Here is a 17,660-nt window from a genome sequence, read left to right on the forward strand (position 1 = left end):
GATTAAGAAGAATCCAGGCCTGGTATTGTGGCTCACTTCTGAAATACCAGCACTTTGGGAGGCTGAGGCGGGTGGATAGCTTGAACTCAGAAGTTCAGGACCAGCCTGGGCAACATGGCGAAACCCTGTCTCTACAAAACAAATACAAAAATTAGCGGGCCATGGTGGTGCACACCTGTAGTCTCAGCTACTTGGGAGGCTGAGGTTGGATTGCTTGAGTCCAGGAGGCAGAGGTTGCAGTGAGCTGTGATTGCGCCACTGCATTCCAGCCTGGGTGACAGGGCCAACTCAGTCTCAAAAAAAAAAAAAAAAGAATCCCAGATGTTGGTGTAGGGGATCCTGAAGGACTCCAGTGTAGCTCTCACAGCCTTGCCTCTCCTTGTCTCCAGGAGCTGTTCCTCCCTGCCCTCTGGCTCATGACCTCAGTCCCTAATTTCTTCCTCACCTATCTTGATAAATCCAAATTGCTCAAACAATGGTTGTTAATCGACAAAAAAATTTGTTTTTTTTTTTTTGGCCAGTTGTTTCTGACTCAAGCTAGACTTCAGCTGACTTCTCCTGCTAAAGCTCTATAAAAATTCCCTCCTTCTTCCTTACTTTAGAACACTCCTTCAACAAGTCGTCTTATGCAGGCAATTTTGAATAAAGGCTTAATTCAAGAGTGTTTTTCATGTTACATTCACAAATTGTCAAGCTACAGTCGTGGGAGGGAGCGTGATGGAGTAGAAGGTGATGGACAATTTGAAGGCAGACAGGTTTGGGTTTGAACTTGGGTCTGCCTGTCAGTTAAGTGCTCTTGTCCATCTGTAAAATGGGAGTGACACCACCAATCCCCTAGGGTTGAGAAAGAAAATAAGCTTATCTGAGGAATGCAACCCCCTTTAAATGATCAGCCCCAAAGAGGCATTGGAATGAGACAGCAGTCACGTCCCCTATTCCCCTAGCTGAGCTAAGTAATCATTTCTAAGCTGCTTGCTCCCTGGGCTCTGACTGACGCCACCAATAGCTATAAATTAACCTAACAATGCCATATGCTGGACACCACAGCTCATACCCTGTGGTTCGAACAGCAATCTAATCGCCAATCACTGTTATTTCTGTAAACCAATGAGAATTCCTGAAAAACGGTTTGCAATTGTCCCTCTCCTGACTTGTCCTTTTTTCTTTAAAAAATGCAAGCCTCTCACAGAAGACTAAAGTGAGCTTCGATTATCCCACGTTTGATAAAGCAGAAGACTAGCCATCTTAGTCTCTTAGTTTAATAAAAATTGATGTAACAGGTAAAAAAAAAAATTTAAATGGAAATCCTGTAGAGTCACATAAGAATAAACAAGACTATAAACAACTTCGCTCCTAAAACAATTCTACCAGGTTAAAATGTCCCCTAATGAGGGCTTTCTAGACTTAGCTGTGAGAAAGGTGGTGGATTGGAAGGCATTACCGCCCTCCCCACATGGATATGCGAGTCATAAGCCTCTGTGGATGCTGAGTTGTTCCATTACCTACTGGCTCCAGAGGACTTCTGTATTTTGAAGAATCTTTATAGCTAGGAGTAATTGTAGCTTCTTAAAAATGCTTGAAAAATCAAAAATCTTTCAATATTTCAGTGAGAAGATCCCTTATTAGCAAAATTATCCACAATCTTTCCTGCTCAATAATTTGCCTAGCCTAACGTTAGGGATCTAGTTTCCTCAGGATGGGTAAAGGGTAGTCTTACTATAAAGACAATTATTATTATTATTTTGGTGGAATGGATGAGTAGAAAATGACTGCTACCAATTTCATTTTATTTTATTTTTTAAGATGGAGTCTCACTCTGACGACAGGCTGGAGTGCAGTGGCATGATCTTGGCTCACTGCAACCTCCGCCTCCCGGGTTCAAGTGATTCTCCTGCCTCAGCTTCCCAAGTAGCTGGGACTACAGGTGCGCACCACCATGCCCAGCTAATTTTTGTATTTTTAATAGAGACAGGGTTTCACCATGTTGGCCAGGATGGTCTCGATTTCTTGACCTTGTGCTCCGCCTGCCTTGGCCTCCCAAAGTGCTGTGATTACAGGCGTGAGCCAGCACGCCCGGCGTGCCATGCATTTTCTAGTGGATGTACTGTCAACTTGCTTTTGTCAAATTTCTAAAACACACAGTATGAGGCAGTGATCAATTCTACTACTGATCACTACTATAACCTAATCTGTCTTATGTAAAAAAAGCTATAAGCAACTTCAGATTAATTGCTATGTTCACCGATTTGTCTTATAATTAAACAGGCAAAAATATCTGAAAATCAAAAATCATAATTTCAATCCATATCCTAAGACACTGAATTTTTGGGAGCTTACTAAATTTAAAAGTTGTCATAAATGCTTTGTAGAGTATATCTAGATGCTATATTCTTTTGAAAGAATATATTTACCACTTGGTAAGATCAGTGTATGGACTGACTGACCCAGTGTTTATCACCACTTATTAATGTGTCACTAGAATCAGCTTTTAGGTAAACTCAGTATGCTTTCTGCTACAACAAATAGACAATTAATATTAATGGCATAGTCTTTGACAAAAAGAGGTCATAAGAAAAACTGGGATCAGCTGATATCAACACATATATGAATTTTGTACCTGATTCACTAACATTTTAAAATGAAAATTTTAAAAAATGTATCAAATAGGTCAATTTATTTGGCTTACTGAGCGTATATATTTAACACAACTGATTCCTAAGCCTTTGGGATACAATTTTTTTTTTTTTTTTGAGATGGAGTCTCGCTCTGTCGCCCAGGCTGGAGTGCAGTGGCACGATCTTGGCTTACTGCAACCTCCACCTCCCGGTTCAAGCGATTCTCCTGCCTCAGCTTCTCAAGTAGCTGGGACTACAGGCGCCTGCCACCACGCCTAATTTTTTTTTTTTTTTTTTTTTTGGTATTTTTAGTAGATACTGGGTTTCACTGTGTTAGCCAGGATGGTCTTGATCTCTTGACCTCGTGATCCGCCCGCCTCGGCCTCCCAAAGTGCTGGGATTACAGGCCATCGTGCCCGGCCTACAATTCTTTATTTTTAACCCTCTTTTATTGAGGTTTCAAAGAAAATTAATAAGAGTACCATTTGATAAGATTAGAAATGTGTATCTCCATGAAACTATCACCACAATCAAGACAGTGAACACATCCACATAATCTCCCAACGCCTCCCAGCACCCCATTGTAATTCCTCTCATCCTTCCCTGCGCCTCACTCCCAACCCAGGCAAACACTGTTTTTTTGTCACTATCAACTATTTTGCAATTGGTAGAGTTTTATATAAATGGAATAATACAGTATGTATTTTTATTTAGTTTGCTTCTTTCACTTAGCATTATTATGAGATTTATCCATGTTACTATGTGCATCAACATCGATAGTTCATTTGTTTTTTTTAAGTTGCTGAGTAGTTTCCAATTACATGTATAAACCATAATTTGTTTATTCATCTGTTCACAGACATTTCAGCTATTTCCAGTTTTGGGCTATTAAAAGTAAAACTGCTGTGAATTTTCTGGATATAAGTCCTTTATCAGATACATGCTTTGCAAACACTTTCTCCTCATCTGTGACTTTTTACTCTCTTAAAAATGTTTTTTAAAAATTTTGGTGAAGCCCAATTATCAATTTGTTCTTTTAAGAATGATCCTGGCTGGGCACGGTGGCTCATGCCTGTAATCCCAGCACTTTGGGAGGCGAAGGGAGGCAGATTGCCTGAGGTCAGGAGTTCGTGACCAGCCTGGCCAACATGGTGAAACTCCGTCTCTACTAAAAAATACGAAAATTAGCTGGGCGTGGTGGCGGGTGCCTGTAATCCCAGCTACTTGGGAGGCTGAGGCAGGAGAATTGCTTGAACCCGGGAGGCAGAGATTGCAGTGAGCCGAGATTGCGCCATTGCACTCCAGCCTGGGTGAGGAGAAACTGTCTCAAAAAAAAAAAAGTATGATCCTTTTGGTGTTATATCTAAGAAATTTTTGCATGACCTGAGGTCACAAAGATATCCTCCTTGCTTTCTTCTAGAAGTTTTACTTTAAGTCTATAATCCATTTTGAGTTACTCATTATGGGTCAAAATTCATTTTTTGGTATTTGGACATCCAATTGCTCCAGCACCATTTGTTGAAAAGACTTTCCTTTTCCCACTCAATTGCCTTTGCATCTTTGTAAAAACCCATATATCCATATGTTGATCTATTTCTGTGCTCTCTATACTGTTCTACTGACCTGTTTCTCTATCTTTATACCAATATCACATTGTTTTGGTTACTGTAGCTTTTTTTTTTTTTTTTTTTTGAGATAGGGTCTCCTTCTGTTGCCCAGGCTGGCGTGCAGTGACATGATCTTGGCTCACTGCAACCTCCAAGTCAGCCTCCCGTGTAGCTGGACTACAGGTTCGTGCCACCACACCCAGCTTTTTTTTTTTTTTTTTTTCTGTAGAGACAGAGTTTCACCATGTTGCCCAGGCTAGTCTTGAACTCCTCAGCTCAAGCAATCTGCCCACCTTGGCCTCCCAAAGTGCTGCGATTACAGGTTACTGTAATTTTATAACTAATCTTGAAATCAGGTAGTGTTAATTTGCCATCTCTGTTGTTTCATTCCAAAGTTGTTTTGGCTATTTTAGTTCTTTTGAATTTCCATGTAAATTTTAGAGTTAGTTTGTCAATTCCTTAAAAAAAAAAAAAAAAATGCCTAATAGGATTGAGACTGGAACTGTGTTGAATCTACATATAAATTTAGGGAGAACTGACACTTTGTCAAAATGGAGAATTCTAACCCAGGAATAAGGTATGCCTCCCATTTATTAGGTCTTCTTTAATTTCTTTCAGCAGTGCTCTGCTGTTTTCAATGCAGAACTTTTTTACAACTTTTGTTAGATTTATGCCTAAGTATTTCATATATATACAGATACACACATATATACACGTGTTTATACACATGTATATGTGTATATATACACATCATATATATAAAATATATATAAAGAGATATGTTTGTTTTGGTTTTTTTTTGTTTTTGAGGCAGGGTTTCACTCTGTTGCCCAGGCTAGAGTGCAGTGTAGTGGTGTGATCACAGCTCACTGCAGCCTCAACTTCTTGGGCTCAGGTGATCCTCCCACCTCAGCCTCTGGAGTAGCTGGGACTACAGGTGTTCACTACCATGCTGGCTAAGTTTTGTATTTTTTGTAGAGATGGAGTTTCGCCACATTGCCCAGGCTCGTCTTGAACTCCTGGGCTCAAGCAATTCTCCTGCCCTGGCAGGGTAGGTAAATTTCCAAAAGAATTGCTTGTACATAAACTATACCTGCCAAAGAGACTGGATATTTCTAGCATTCTAGAATTCCCAGGATTCCACAATCATCCTAAAGTTTCTACCTATATGACCTGAATACAGGTATGTTTGGGTTCACCTGGCACTGTGTGAGTTCTATTCTTTTTCATGAAATGGAGTCTGAGAGATACTATCAGCAGTGTAAACAAAAGTAAAACCAAGTTTGATTCTTGGCTATTACAATAGTCGGCAATGAATGTGCCCTGAATGCAGGTTAAGTGGGATCATATATTCAGTCTGCTAAATATCAGTTATCTCACTGACCTGTTAAAAACTGACTGATGACTAGTATCAGGCCTATAACTTTTAAGTTGATTAAACTGTTTCAGAAATCTTCATATTAATATACATACACTACACTTCTCTACTGTTATCAGTACAAAATGTAGTTTCCACATACAAATTTCTGATTATGTGGTGCATTTTTGAAAAATCCAGGCCTTAAACCAACTACCTAATGTTCTTTCTTTTGAGACAGGGTCTTGTTCTGTTGCCTAGACTGAAGTGCAGTGGGGTGATCACAGCTTACTGCAGGCTTGACCTCCCAGGCTCAAGCAGTCCTCCCACCTTGGCGTGGCAAGTAGTTGGGCAACTATGTTGCCCAGGCTGGTCTTGAACTCCTGGGCTCAAGCAATCTTCCCACATCAGCCTCTCAAAGTGCTAGGATTACAGACATGACCCACCATGTCCAGCCACTGATGTTCTTAATTAATTAATATGTTCAGTCAAAGGACATCTATTTAGTGTCTTCCAAGGACTGGGGTGATGAAGGAGGTAAGCTTTTGCCTTAAAGGATCTTAAAATAGGCAAAGTTAGTAATTATATAATACCTACTATAGTTACACTAGTTTTTGTTGTATCAAATTTACAGTATAGTTCAGATTTAGTTTGGCAGCATTTATATTTTGAAGTTTACAGTATAATGGTGCCTATTTTACTGCACATGAAGCATAATTTTATTATGTCTCTATCATTATAGAGTTTATAGTTGTTTCTTTGCTGTTACGACTCAGGAACACAATGAGTAATTATAAACACTGTTCTAATGGGAAAAAATCTGATCTGGTTGAGGTTACGTTTTCCTGGAATGCACTATGGTAAAAGGGATGGCTGCTTACAAGAACAGTGAATTTCTATATTGTGCTTATCTAATTAGTGAATTAGAAATAAGAATGCTGAAGATCAAGGTATACGTCTGAATCATTCTGAATACAACAGTCAGATATCTTTACTCCTGCTTTTGCAACAAGGCAGATGGAAAATAAAACACGCTAAAATGTTTGAAAGGGATTATTGCATACCTGGTGTTCTTTATCAAACTTCCCTAAGATGTCTGACGGTTAACTGAAGATAAGCACAGGGTTCTTCACACTGTAGTATTTATGAGCTTTCCACGGTAGTATTTTTTGACAGGTTTTGGTCTCTTTTTAAAGAAAGAATATATTTTTAAAAACCTAAAATGATATTACAAAAGGAAAATGTTACAATCTCACAAAATAAACATTTATAAAATAAGGTTTTGAAGCAGTTTTAATTTATATATATATATATATATGCCCTTGTGTTATAGATTGGTGTGGTCTCAGCTCACTGCAACCTCTGCCTCCCAGGTTCAAGCAATTCTCCTGCCTCAGCCTCCTGAGTAGCTGGGATTACAGGCACCCGCCACCATGCCTGGCTAATTTTTTCGTATTTTTAGTACAGACAGGGTTTCACCATGTTGGCCAGGCTGGTCTCAAACTCCTGACCTCAAGTGATCCACTCACTTTGGCCTCCCAAAGTGCTGGGATTACAGGTGTGAGCCACTGTACCCGGCCATAGGCGGCTTTTTTGCTATAAAAGTGAATCACCTGTTGGCAGTTGATTGGGAAGTTCTTGGATGTGATTATCAAACAGTGATGTTGAAATAAGATTTGAAGGAGCCATACACAGCAGCGCCTTTTCAAGTTTTTGACAGAACAAAAGATCTTGTGGCTCACCTGCCTGCTCTTTCTTTCCAGTACAGAGTTGAACATAAATAATTAAAGTTTTTGAATTATGTGTTTCTTGCCTGTCAACAATAAAAATAACAAAAAGACGACCCTCTTGGTAACTACTTGTAAGCACTGGATTGTACTTTAGAAGCACAGATAGTGACTGATTTAGTATTATATACTAAAATGTATTCTGGTTCCACACTTTCATGAATTATCAGATTCTTAGTTAATACAACTAGAAAATCCTAATTCTTAAAAGTAAATATTTGGTTACACGCATATAATGAAAAAAATTCCATAGTGAAGTTATAATTAATTCATAAGGATAATTTAATTCAAATGATTACATCTGTGTTTCTGGCCGAAATTATTCTATGGGTAGGTAATTATATACATGTTTTTTGAGATGGAGTCTCATTCTGTCATCCAGGCTGGAGTGCAGTGGTGTTATCTCAGCTCAGCTCACTGCAGTCTCAACCTCCTGGGCTCACGTGATCCTCCTGCCTCAGCTTTCCAAGTAGCTGGGACTACAGGCATGTGTCACCATGCCCAACTAATTTTTGTATTTTTGCAGAGATGGGATTTTATTATGTTGCCCAGGCTGGTCTAGAACTCCAAGACTCAAGTGATCCACCTGCCTTGGCCTCCCAAAGTGCTGGGATTACAGGCGTGATCCGGGCCACAGTGCCTCACCAGTAATTATATTCTTAACCAGTCCTGCCTCTTGGGAAAAAAAAAACTTACTTAACATGCAAATTTTCCCTCTTTTCTTATCCATTCTCAACATTTCCTATTGTCTCCCCATGTCATTTTTTCTCTTTAGCACATATTATCTATTTTACTTTTCATTATTACTTTTTATTTATTTTACAACACCTATTTTACTTACTTAGCCTGTTTGTAGCCTGACTTCCCCACTAACTGTATGCTTCCCAATGGCATGCATTCTGGCTCCTTTGTCTACTGCTACATCCTCAGTGCCTAGAGGAGTTCCTGAGAATATTAGGTGTCCAATAAATATTGATCACATAAATTAATGTTCAGGATGCCTCTGTGCTTAATTCCTCTCTTCATTCCATGACTCCTGATAAAAAACTTCTCATTACTGCTAACCCAATCTGAAAAGCTCTAAATGAAAGCTTCCCCAATGTGATAAATACCTATCTCAAACAAAAAAACAGCTTTAAACTTTAATGGTGAAACATTAATTTACACTGATGTAAGAATTAAGATAAGAAATGCCTACTGTCGGCTGGGCGCGGTGGCTCAAGCCTGTAATCCCAGCACTTTGGGAGGCTGAGACGGGCGGATCACGAGGTCAGGAGATCGAGACCATCCTGGCTAACACAGTGAAACCCCGTCTCTACTAAAAATACAAAATCTAGCTGGGCGAGGTGGCGGGCGCCTGTAGTCCCGGCTACTCGGGAGGCTGAGGCAGGAGAATGGCGTAAACCCGGGAGGCGGAGCTTGCAGTGAGCTGAGATCCGGCCACTGCACTCCATTCCGGGCGACAGAGCGAGACTCCGCCTCAAAAAAAAAAAAAAAAAGAAATGCCTACTGTCACTTTGTTCATTAATATTGTTCTGGAGGTACTAGGTCTAAATATTGGGAAAGAAGAGGCAAGTTATTATGTGGAAATGAAATGATTATATACTTATAAAACACTATCAAGAGAATTAAATTGACACTATAGGTTACAAAATGGCTATAAAATTAATCTTTTTTTTGAGACAGGGTGTCATTCCATCGCCCAGACTGGAGTAGTGCGATCACAACTCACTGCAGCCTCAACCTCTTGGGTTCAGGTGATCCTCCCACCTCAGTCTCCCAGGTAGCTGGGACTACAGGCACATGCCCCCATGCCTGGCCAATTTTTTGTAGAGATGGGAATTTGCCATGTTGCCCAGGCCCTAGTTTCAAACTCCTGGGCTCAAGAAATCTGCCCACTTTGGCCTCCCAAAGTGCTGGAATTATAGGTGTGCCTGGCCCTAAAAATAATCTTTTCTATATGCAAAATAAAATGACTTAGAAAATAGATGAAAAATATCCCACTTACTGTATCAGTCCAAACATTTAAAACATCTAAGTATACTAGGAATAATATGAAGGAAACTTTAAAACTACTGAAATAAAATATTTAAGTTGAAAGACATATTTTGTTCTCATATCAAAAGGACACATTATAAAGCTGTAAATTCTCCCTAATTTAATCTACATGATCAATGCATTCTCAATGAAATGCTGAGTAATTTTGTGAAATTTGACCAAACGATACAAAATTCATATAGAGAAATAAATATGAAAGAATACAAAGAAATATGAACAAAAATGATGAGAAGGGACTACTTTGATCAGATACTGAGATATAAAGCTATAGTCACTAAAATAGCCTGATACTAATGCTTTGACAGAACAATATACTGGAATAAAGAGTTCAGAAACAGAAACACAAACAAATACATATGGTAGCCTAGTGTAAGATAAAGGCAGAGAAAGTGCACTTCAGTAAATGATGAGAGACAGGCTAGAATCTACCCGGAAATCAAAACAGAAGCACATTCTTACTGCATTTCTTAAACTAAAATGACGGTTAGATGGATTCAAAATATAAATGTTTAAAAAATTATTAAAAGAAAACACAGAGTGTGGAAAAACATAAAGCCCTGAACCATAAAGGAAACAACTGATAAAAATAACTGCATAAAAATTTAAAAACTTTCTTATAATTAAAAAAAAATAAAGTGCAAAGGCATCTTACAAACTGGAAAAAAGATTTTCAACACATATGACAAAGACCTAATTTCCTTAATTTACAGAGACCTCTTAAAATAATCCATTAGGGCAAAAGATATGAACACATTACAGAATAAGCGCATTACAGAAACACAGAAAACCAAGTTATATAAAAAGATGTTCAAGCTTACTCATAATGAAATGCAAGTTAAAACAACTAGATTCCATTTTTCATCTACAGAATGGCAAAAATTAAAGAATTAGATAAAACATATGTTATTATAACTGTGATGAATAATACTGATAATGCCTAGTATAAAAAATAAAGCATATCTCTGTATGTGTAGGTGTGTAAAGCTCTCCAAGATAGGTTCATTTTCCAATCAATGTCTACATGTTGCTCATTACCTTCCATAAAAAAGTTAAATTCTCATTTTTAAGATTTAAGACTTTCCTTTGGTACAGTGGCAGGCTGAATAATGGTCCCTTAAGGATGTCCATGTCCTAATCCCTAGAACCTGTGTGTGTTACTATATATGGCAAAAGGGACTTTGCAGATGTGATCAATTTCAGGTCTTGAGGTGGGAAGATTATCCTGAATTATCCCAGATTATCCATGTGGACCTAATGTAATCACATGGGCCTGTCTAAGAAGGACACAGGAGGGGTCAGAGTGAGAAGGCTCTGTTATGAGAGAAGCAGAGTCAGAGGGAGAAGATGCTACGCTGCTGGCTTTCAAGATGGAAGAAGGGGTCACATACCACAGAATACAGGCTTTTCTAGAAGTTAGAAAAGGGAAGGCAATGGATCCTCCATTGGATCCTCTAGAAGGAATCAGTCCTGCTGACATCCTAACTTTAGCCCCTTAAGACTCATTTCAGACTTCTGACCTTCAGAGCTGTAAGAAAATAAATGTAAGCCACTGAGTTTGTGGCGATTTGTTGCAGCAGCAATACAGAACTAACACAGATACCTTGAAAAACATCACAAATTAAAATGAGACTAAAAGCAGGCTATGACATGCAAATGAAATGCACTGTTACAAATTTCAGGAAGTCAGAGAAGATGGTGAGTTCAAATGTTTTGGGGAAATATCTTAATGGTCCCAGAAACCAGCTTGCTTTACCTTGCCTTGGACTGTATCTAGGGAAAAGATGACCAACCCGAGACAGCTGGTGGGATTGTTTGCTTTGGAAAAATGAGCTGGAGAAAACAGCAGACCCTCTCATAAGCACTCCATGCAGATTTTTTAAAAAAGGAGGTGGCTTTCCTGTAGAGGCAGTGGCGGAAGCATGGCTGAAGGCTGAGAAAGCAGAGTGAAGTAGTTGTAAGGGGAAGGAGTGACAAAGAGGCGTCAGGTAGCTGGCAAAGTTAGGAAATTAATTAGAGCTAACAAGTTAACTGAGGACATAATATATTTAGAATCCTGGGGTCAAATTTCTTATTGTCTGAAAGAGGAAAGGCTGGAAAGAACCCTGAAATGTTGGATTAGAATGCGAAATGCTAGGTTCAAATACATACACACATACACACACAAGGAGGTATATACAGTTACAGATCTATGTGCATATATATCTATAAATGTATGTGTATGTGTATATGCATATGTATGTCTATGTGTGCGTGTGTGTATTTTTCCCCTAACTCTGCTCTCTGAGAGGGCCTAGAATCAATGACACCCCAGATACAATGAGTACACTGTGTACCATTCTCCACCAAATACCATTCTCTGCTATAATGAGTCAGGGTTCCTTGGAGAAACGGACGATCCTAAGCCTGAGGCAGGCAAAGAGAAGAATGGCTGGTGTGTATCAAAAGGGCACAGGAGCCAGCTTTAAGAAGCTCCCACTAGTCAAAGACAGGGCAATTTGAGCATCAATACCAATAAGGAGGATACATCAGCCTGGGCAACATAGGGAGATGCCATCTCTATAAAGAAAGCCAAATTAGCTGGGTATGGTGGTGCACACCCATGGTCTCAGCTACTTGGGAGGTTGAGGCTGCAGTGAGTTGTGATCATGCCAGCACTGCACTCTAGCCTGGACAAGAGTGAGACCCTGTCTCAAAAACACAAAACAAAATGGGATTTACCATGTCAGAGTATCTCTTTCCAAAGTACGAATCAAATGCAAAGGGAAAACAGGTGGCTGTGGAGCAACCTGGCAGATCCGTGCTTGAACAGGTAATCAAGGTTCATGTCACCAGGGTGGGACAGGTGACATTCACTAGTGTCCATGGGCACTTGTGAAGATCACAGCACCATTTCTGTGGCCTTTCTGCCACAAGCACAGCCTGTCTGGATAGAAAAAACATCAGCTAGACCCAAGTTCAGGTCTTCTTACTGAATGAAAAGCCTGAACTCTAAACTCTTTGACAAAAATATTAAATGAATAGAAAAGCTCTTATCTAGGCTTATAAATGTGGTATTATACAGCTAAGATAATCAATATCTTATGGTTTTCAAGAACATTATTTCAAACACTTTATCTTTTAAGATGATGTGTCCCAATTTTTTGCTTCAGAAATTTTGTGAGTCACTCTAAACACTGACAAAGGGAGGTTATGATTCTTAACACTGATTGGCCTGGCGTGGTGGCTCACACCTGTAATCCCAGCACTTTGGGAGGCTGAGGCAGGTGGATCACTTGGGCCCCGGAGTTTGAGACCAGCCTGGGCAACATGGTGAGGCCCCATTCCTAAAAAAAGAATTAGCCGGGTGTGACAGTCTCAGCTACTTAGGAGGCTGAGCCCAGGAAGTCAAGGCTGCAGTGATGCAGTGAGCTGTGATCGCACAACCACTTTCCAGCCTGAGGGACGGAGTGGGACCCAGTTTCAAAACCAAAAAAAACAGACGAACAAAACACTGATTCAGAGGCAGTATACTGTAGAAGAAAAAAGGTATGTTCCCATTTCTGCCAATACAACTAGCTATTAGGCTTCAAATGTCTAAGGCAAGAAATTGGCTGATTTCTCAGTGACATCTAGCACTAAATTTCATAAATGAAATATACCTATATATATCAGAAATTTCAAGTTTATTTGATAACATGAAAATGTGCCACATTCAAAGTTTGGATGGTTACAGACTAGCTATGCTATGCAGGTTTTGGTAATTTAACAACTTTATATATTTTAAAACAAATGTTTCAATTCACTACCAGACTGACATCCCAGTCACCTTCAGGGTAAGAACCCATGCCTCTCTACTTCCACCAAGTGTTGGCAAATGCAATGTACCACACTGAGTAAAGGGCTACAAATCTTACCCAAGTACCCGTTTTTAGCTACCCTGCCACAACATTCTTTTTAATTTTCAGTGTTTGCCTGATTATTTTTTACTAGGAGTTTCATTCTATTTTAATAGAATTGTTCTAAAACGCATGGCACTTAGTATCTCACACATTAGAATGTTCATTTCATTCATTCTTTTAGCACCCATTTGAGTGCTTACTATGTGTCAGGCACTATGTGGGGTGTGGAGATACAATGATGAACACAAATAGCAAATGTTTCTGTTTTTGTGGGACTTATGTCAGTAATGAACTAATCATAATAGTGACTGTCCCGAGTGTCTTCAAGGAAGGAGATACAACTCTGTGAAGATAAAGAAACTGATCCTGACAGCGATCGGGGAAGTTATCCCTGTAGAAGTGATGTCTGAGTTGAGATAGGAAGGGTCAGTGGGAACTAACTAGGCAAGAGAGGATGAGAGGGAGGAAGGAAAAACAATGCAGACAGAGAGAAAAGAATGCCAAGGCCTGGTGGGTGGAGGAGGCCTATGTGGCTGAAGCCCAGTGAGGAGGGCCAGCGGTTTCAGATGAGTCTTGAGAAGCAGGCGTGGGTGAGCAGCTGCAGGTCTCTTGGGAAGGCGTGCCTATGATGTGGATCATTAATCCAAGGGCAATGGGAAGCTGGCAGTAAGCAAAAGAGGGAGGTGGGGAGGGATGGCATAATCAGCTCTGCCTTCTGAAAAGGTTACTCTGGCTGCAGGGTGGTGAAGAATCGAGAAAAGCCAGAGATGTGGGGAGACCAGCTGGTACAGGACTGCAGCAGGCTGAATGAAGGTGGTAGTTTGGACTTAGGCGTCCATGACAAGGAAGAGATGTGAAAGATGCCCAGGAGACAACCTCACCTGGGCTTAAGGATTCACTGGGTGTTGGGGTGTGGTAAGGGTCAAGGAGGAATCCTAGGTACAATGGTAGAGGTCCCAGTTGGGGTTGGGAAGTGGGGTTGTTTGGTCTTGTGCCTGTTGAATTGGAGGAGACTAAGTGATATTAAGAAAGACTGTCACGCAGCTAGCTGAATGTACGAGTCTAGCTAAGAAAAGGTCAAGTTGGAGAAAGGTGGGAGTCAAGAACACACAGCTGGAACTTAAAGCTGTGCGTGTGAATCTATGCCCTGTGCTAGATGAAGGGGCGCAACAGAGAACAAAATGGGAACAGAGGTCCAGCTTTGAGGATCTCCAATATTAAGGAGCCTGGGAGAGGCGGGTGAGCCAGAATGGCAGCAGGGAAAGCAGAAGAGACAGGGGTGGTCACAGAAGCCAAGGGAAGACAGTGTTTGTGGAGTGAAATGGGGGCAGCAGTTTCAAATGCTGCTGAGAGACTGAGCAAGACAAGGCATGGAAATGTCTCCTTCCTGGTTTTTGTTTTAGCAGAGATGAAGAGGGAAGCCAGGCTGGCTGAGGAGTAAGAGACAAATAATAGAGGTATCGAATAAGGCAATTCTTTAAAGCGTGCTTGTTGAAAGGGATAAGGGATTGGACAATAACTGGAAACTGAAGGGGAACGTGGGGTCATAGGATATTTTTTTTCTCTTTTGTGATGGGAAACTTCAACATGCTTCAAAACCATGGCAGAGCCGGCTGAGATGGAATAGGTGATCATACGGGAGAGGGCATGCATACCTGACAGTGTAGAGTTTTTGGCGAGTGGAAAGGGATGGGATCCAAAGCACAGAGAGGGAGTGGCTTTGGTTAGGAGGAGGAAGGAAGGTAGGAACAGATATAAGTAAGGCTTGCAGTTTTGGCAGCTGAAGAATGAGGGGATTCCCATGTGACAGCTTCAAGTTTCTCAATGAAGTGACAGCACAAGGGTGTGGTGGGACATCAAATCTGAGTAAAGTGGTCATTTATGAGATGCAATCTCCTATAGACCCTCAGCTAACTGTGGCAATTCTACTCTGTTACTTTCGTTAATTGGGGTTTTACCTGATGGCAAAAGAGAAAAGATGGGGTTTAAGAGAGTGGCAAGGGTAGGGCCAGGCGTGGTGGCTCATGCCTGTAATCCCAGCACTTTGGAAGGCCGAGGTGGGCGGATCACCTGAGGTCAGGAGTTTGAGACCAGCCTGGCCGACATGGTGAAACCCCATCTCTACTAAAAATACAAAAATTAGCTGGGTGTGGTGGTGCACACCTGTAATCCCAGCTACTCAGGAGGCTGAGACAGGAGAATTGCTTGAGCCTGGGAGATGGAGGTTGCAGTGAACCGAGATGATGCCACTGCACTCCAGCCTGGCCGACAGAGTGAGACAATATCTCAAAAAAAAAAGAAAAAAAAAAAGAGAGAGAGATTGGCAAGGGTACAGGTATGTAGGGACCTTAGCTCCTTGAGGGCAGGGACCTGTCACATTGATCGCAGTATCAGCACCCAGGTACTTACGATCAAAATGATCAGCATACGGATGATCATTTGTCTGCATCTCAGTTTGCCTCTTTTGATGCTTCTCTAAAAAATAAAAAAAGGAAGAGCTTAAACTCCTACATGATTCCTGTCTTTGCACTGGGAAGAAGGCTCTGGATTCTTTTGTTCTTCAGGACAGTCCCTTGTAAAGCTCTTGCCATAGTTCTGTTCCAGGGGCACTGTCATATTTATACCTAACACAGCTAAGGGGCATCTTTACATTGTCAGCTTGATGCTACATAGCATGATGCTTATGTAGACTGTTTACCCGGTTTAAAGGTTGCAATGTGCAAAATACATACTGAAAATATTGCACTTTTGTCTACGGAAATTGTAATTTATATAAGGAAATTGTAATTTACGTAATCCTTTAAAAAACTTATTCATACGAAATAACAGAGAACGGGAAATAGCATTAAGGCTGTCATGCTCAAGTGGGGGAGGGGCAGACTCAGGGAAACCAATTAGGAAGCAAGTAAAATAATCCAGACACCAGATGATGGGGGCCTGGACCAAGGCGGTGACAGTGGGGGTTGAGAGAAATGGTAGAATTGTGAATCTATTCGGGTGCATTTTGAAGGCAGTGCTGACAGACTGAAGGTGAGGAAGAGAAAAACAGGACTCAAGCAGCATACAAGGCTCGGGCAAGTGGAGGATGGAATTCCCAGCAACTATGACGGGTTAAGATTGTGGGAGGACAGGCTTGGCTTGGGGAATTATTGAGAGCTGTCTTGGATAAGCTGCGTTTGAGATGCCGTAGACATCCAAGTAGGGATGTGGCAGGCAGCTGAATGCAGGGGTCTGGTGTTCAGGGGAGGGGCGAGGGCTGGGAATGCACACTTGGGGCTCACTGGCATTCAGGTAGGCTCTGAGTACAGGAGACTGGATGAGTTCATCTAGGGATTGAGAGTAGACAGCAAAAAGGCTCAAGCTCACATTCAGCCGTGAAAAAAACTGGGCTCTGAAAAAACTTAACCGTTGGCTTAAGTGTGGCAACGAAACGTTAACACGCTGAGGGGAGGGTGTGGATAAAGAGTCCTGAGACTGGGCGAGTGGGGGACAAACACAGAGAAGACATTTCAAAAGATTTAGATTCCTGCGACATAGGGAGATGCCAGCGCTAAGGTTTCAAAGAAAAACGAATCCCAAGCAAAACAGCAAGTAAGCAAAGGCAAAATCGGCGGTCAGATAGAAGATTCAGATAGAAAAACCCGAAAGTCCCTCGGTGGGGCAGCGGTGAGATCGCTTTCTGCCCCCTCGCCGGACCCAGGCGCGGCCCCGCGCTCGGTCACCTCGGCCCAGGCGTCCCCCCTGCCCAGCGGGCCTGAGAGTACGCGTGTCGCCGGGGCGCTCGGCCACTGCCGAGCCGGAGTAGCTGTTCCTTGCCAGACTGCGCTGCGAGGAGGAAACGGCGGGGCGCCAGCGAGGCAGGCAGGGGCGAGGACTGAGTGGCGATACCGAAAGCCCAGAAAGAGCGTAGCAGGCAGGTCCGGACGGGACCAGCGTTGGGGTTGTAAAAGGGCAACCGGCTGTGGCGGACGACGGCAGCAGTTCAGCGGTTACCTAGTCCGCGCGGTTCTCGCGACTGCAGCAAAGCCGCAGCGCCGGCGCGTCGCCATGGAAACCCGTGCGCGAGGCCTGCTGGGAAGCGCAGGCCTGAGGGGGCTGGGCGCGCGCATGCGCACTCGGGAAGCGGACGCCGCGGCCGGGAGGGGCGTGTTTGGCCTGGAGGTCAGTGTGGCCTCGCGTTTTTCTTCGGTTTCCGGGAAGTGAGTTGCTTGTGTAGACGTCTGTAAACGAGCCTCTTGCCGTCCCTGTTCGGCGCCCAGGACCCTGCCTGCCCCCGTGGCCGCACCGGGAGCGAGGGAGCTTGTCGTGTTTCACGCGTTCTGGCGCTCTGGCGCCCTCTTAAGGCTCTGCCAGCCTTA

At 42.1% G+C, this 17,660-nt stretch overlaps 1 protein-coding gene across 12 annotated transcripts in view; it reads right to left on the minus strand.

Moving 5' to 3' along the window:
- The window catches only part of LCA5L (lebercilin LCA5 like), a 44,324-nt gene extending 26,945 nt beyond the window's left edge, over positions 1 to 17,379 (minus strand). For 2 of the 12 annotated variants that reach the window (XM_033232504.1, XM_033232496.1), the window contains exons 1-3: positions 17,296 to 17,359; positions 15,712 to 15,777; positions 6,644 to 6,796 (exon numbers count right to left, since the gene is read on the minus strand). Coding sequence is in view for 2 of the 12 variants with exons in the window: in XM_033232507.1 (XP_033088398.1) it covers positions 15,712 to 15,751 (40 nt within the window). In the remaining 10 variants the exon portion in view is untranslated. The other 10 variants (XM_033232503.1, XM_033232495.1, XM_033232497.1 and 7 more) reach the window with 9 other exon arrangements.
- Between the last annotated feature and the right edge of the window lie 281 nt (positions 17,380 to 17,660).

This window comes from Trachypithecus francoisi, unplaced genomic scaffold (assembly GCF_009764315.1).
Source record: "Trachypithecus francoisi isolate TF-2019V2 unplaced genomic scaffold, Tfra_2.0 Lachesis_group14, whole genome shotgun sequence".
In the NCBI taxonomy this organism is placed as follows: domain Eukaryota; kingdom Metazoa; phylum Chordata; class Mammalia; order Primates; family Cercopithecidae; genus Trachypithecus; species Trachypithecus francoisi.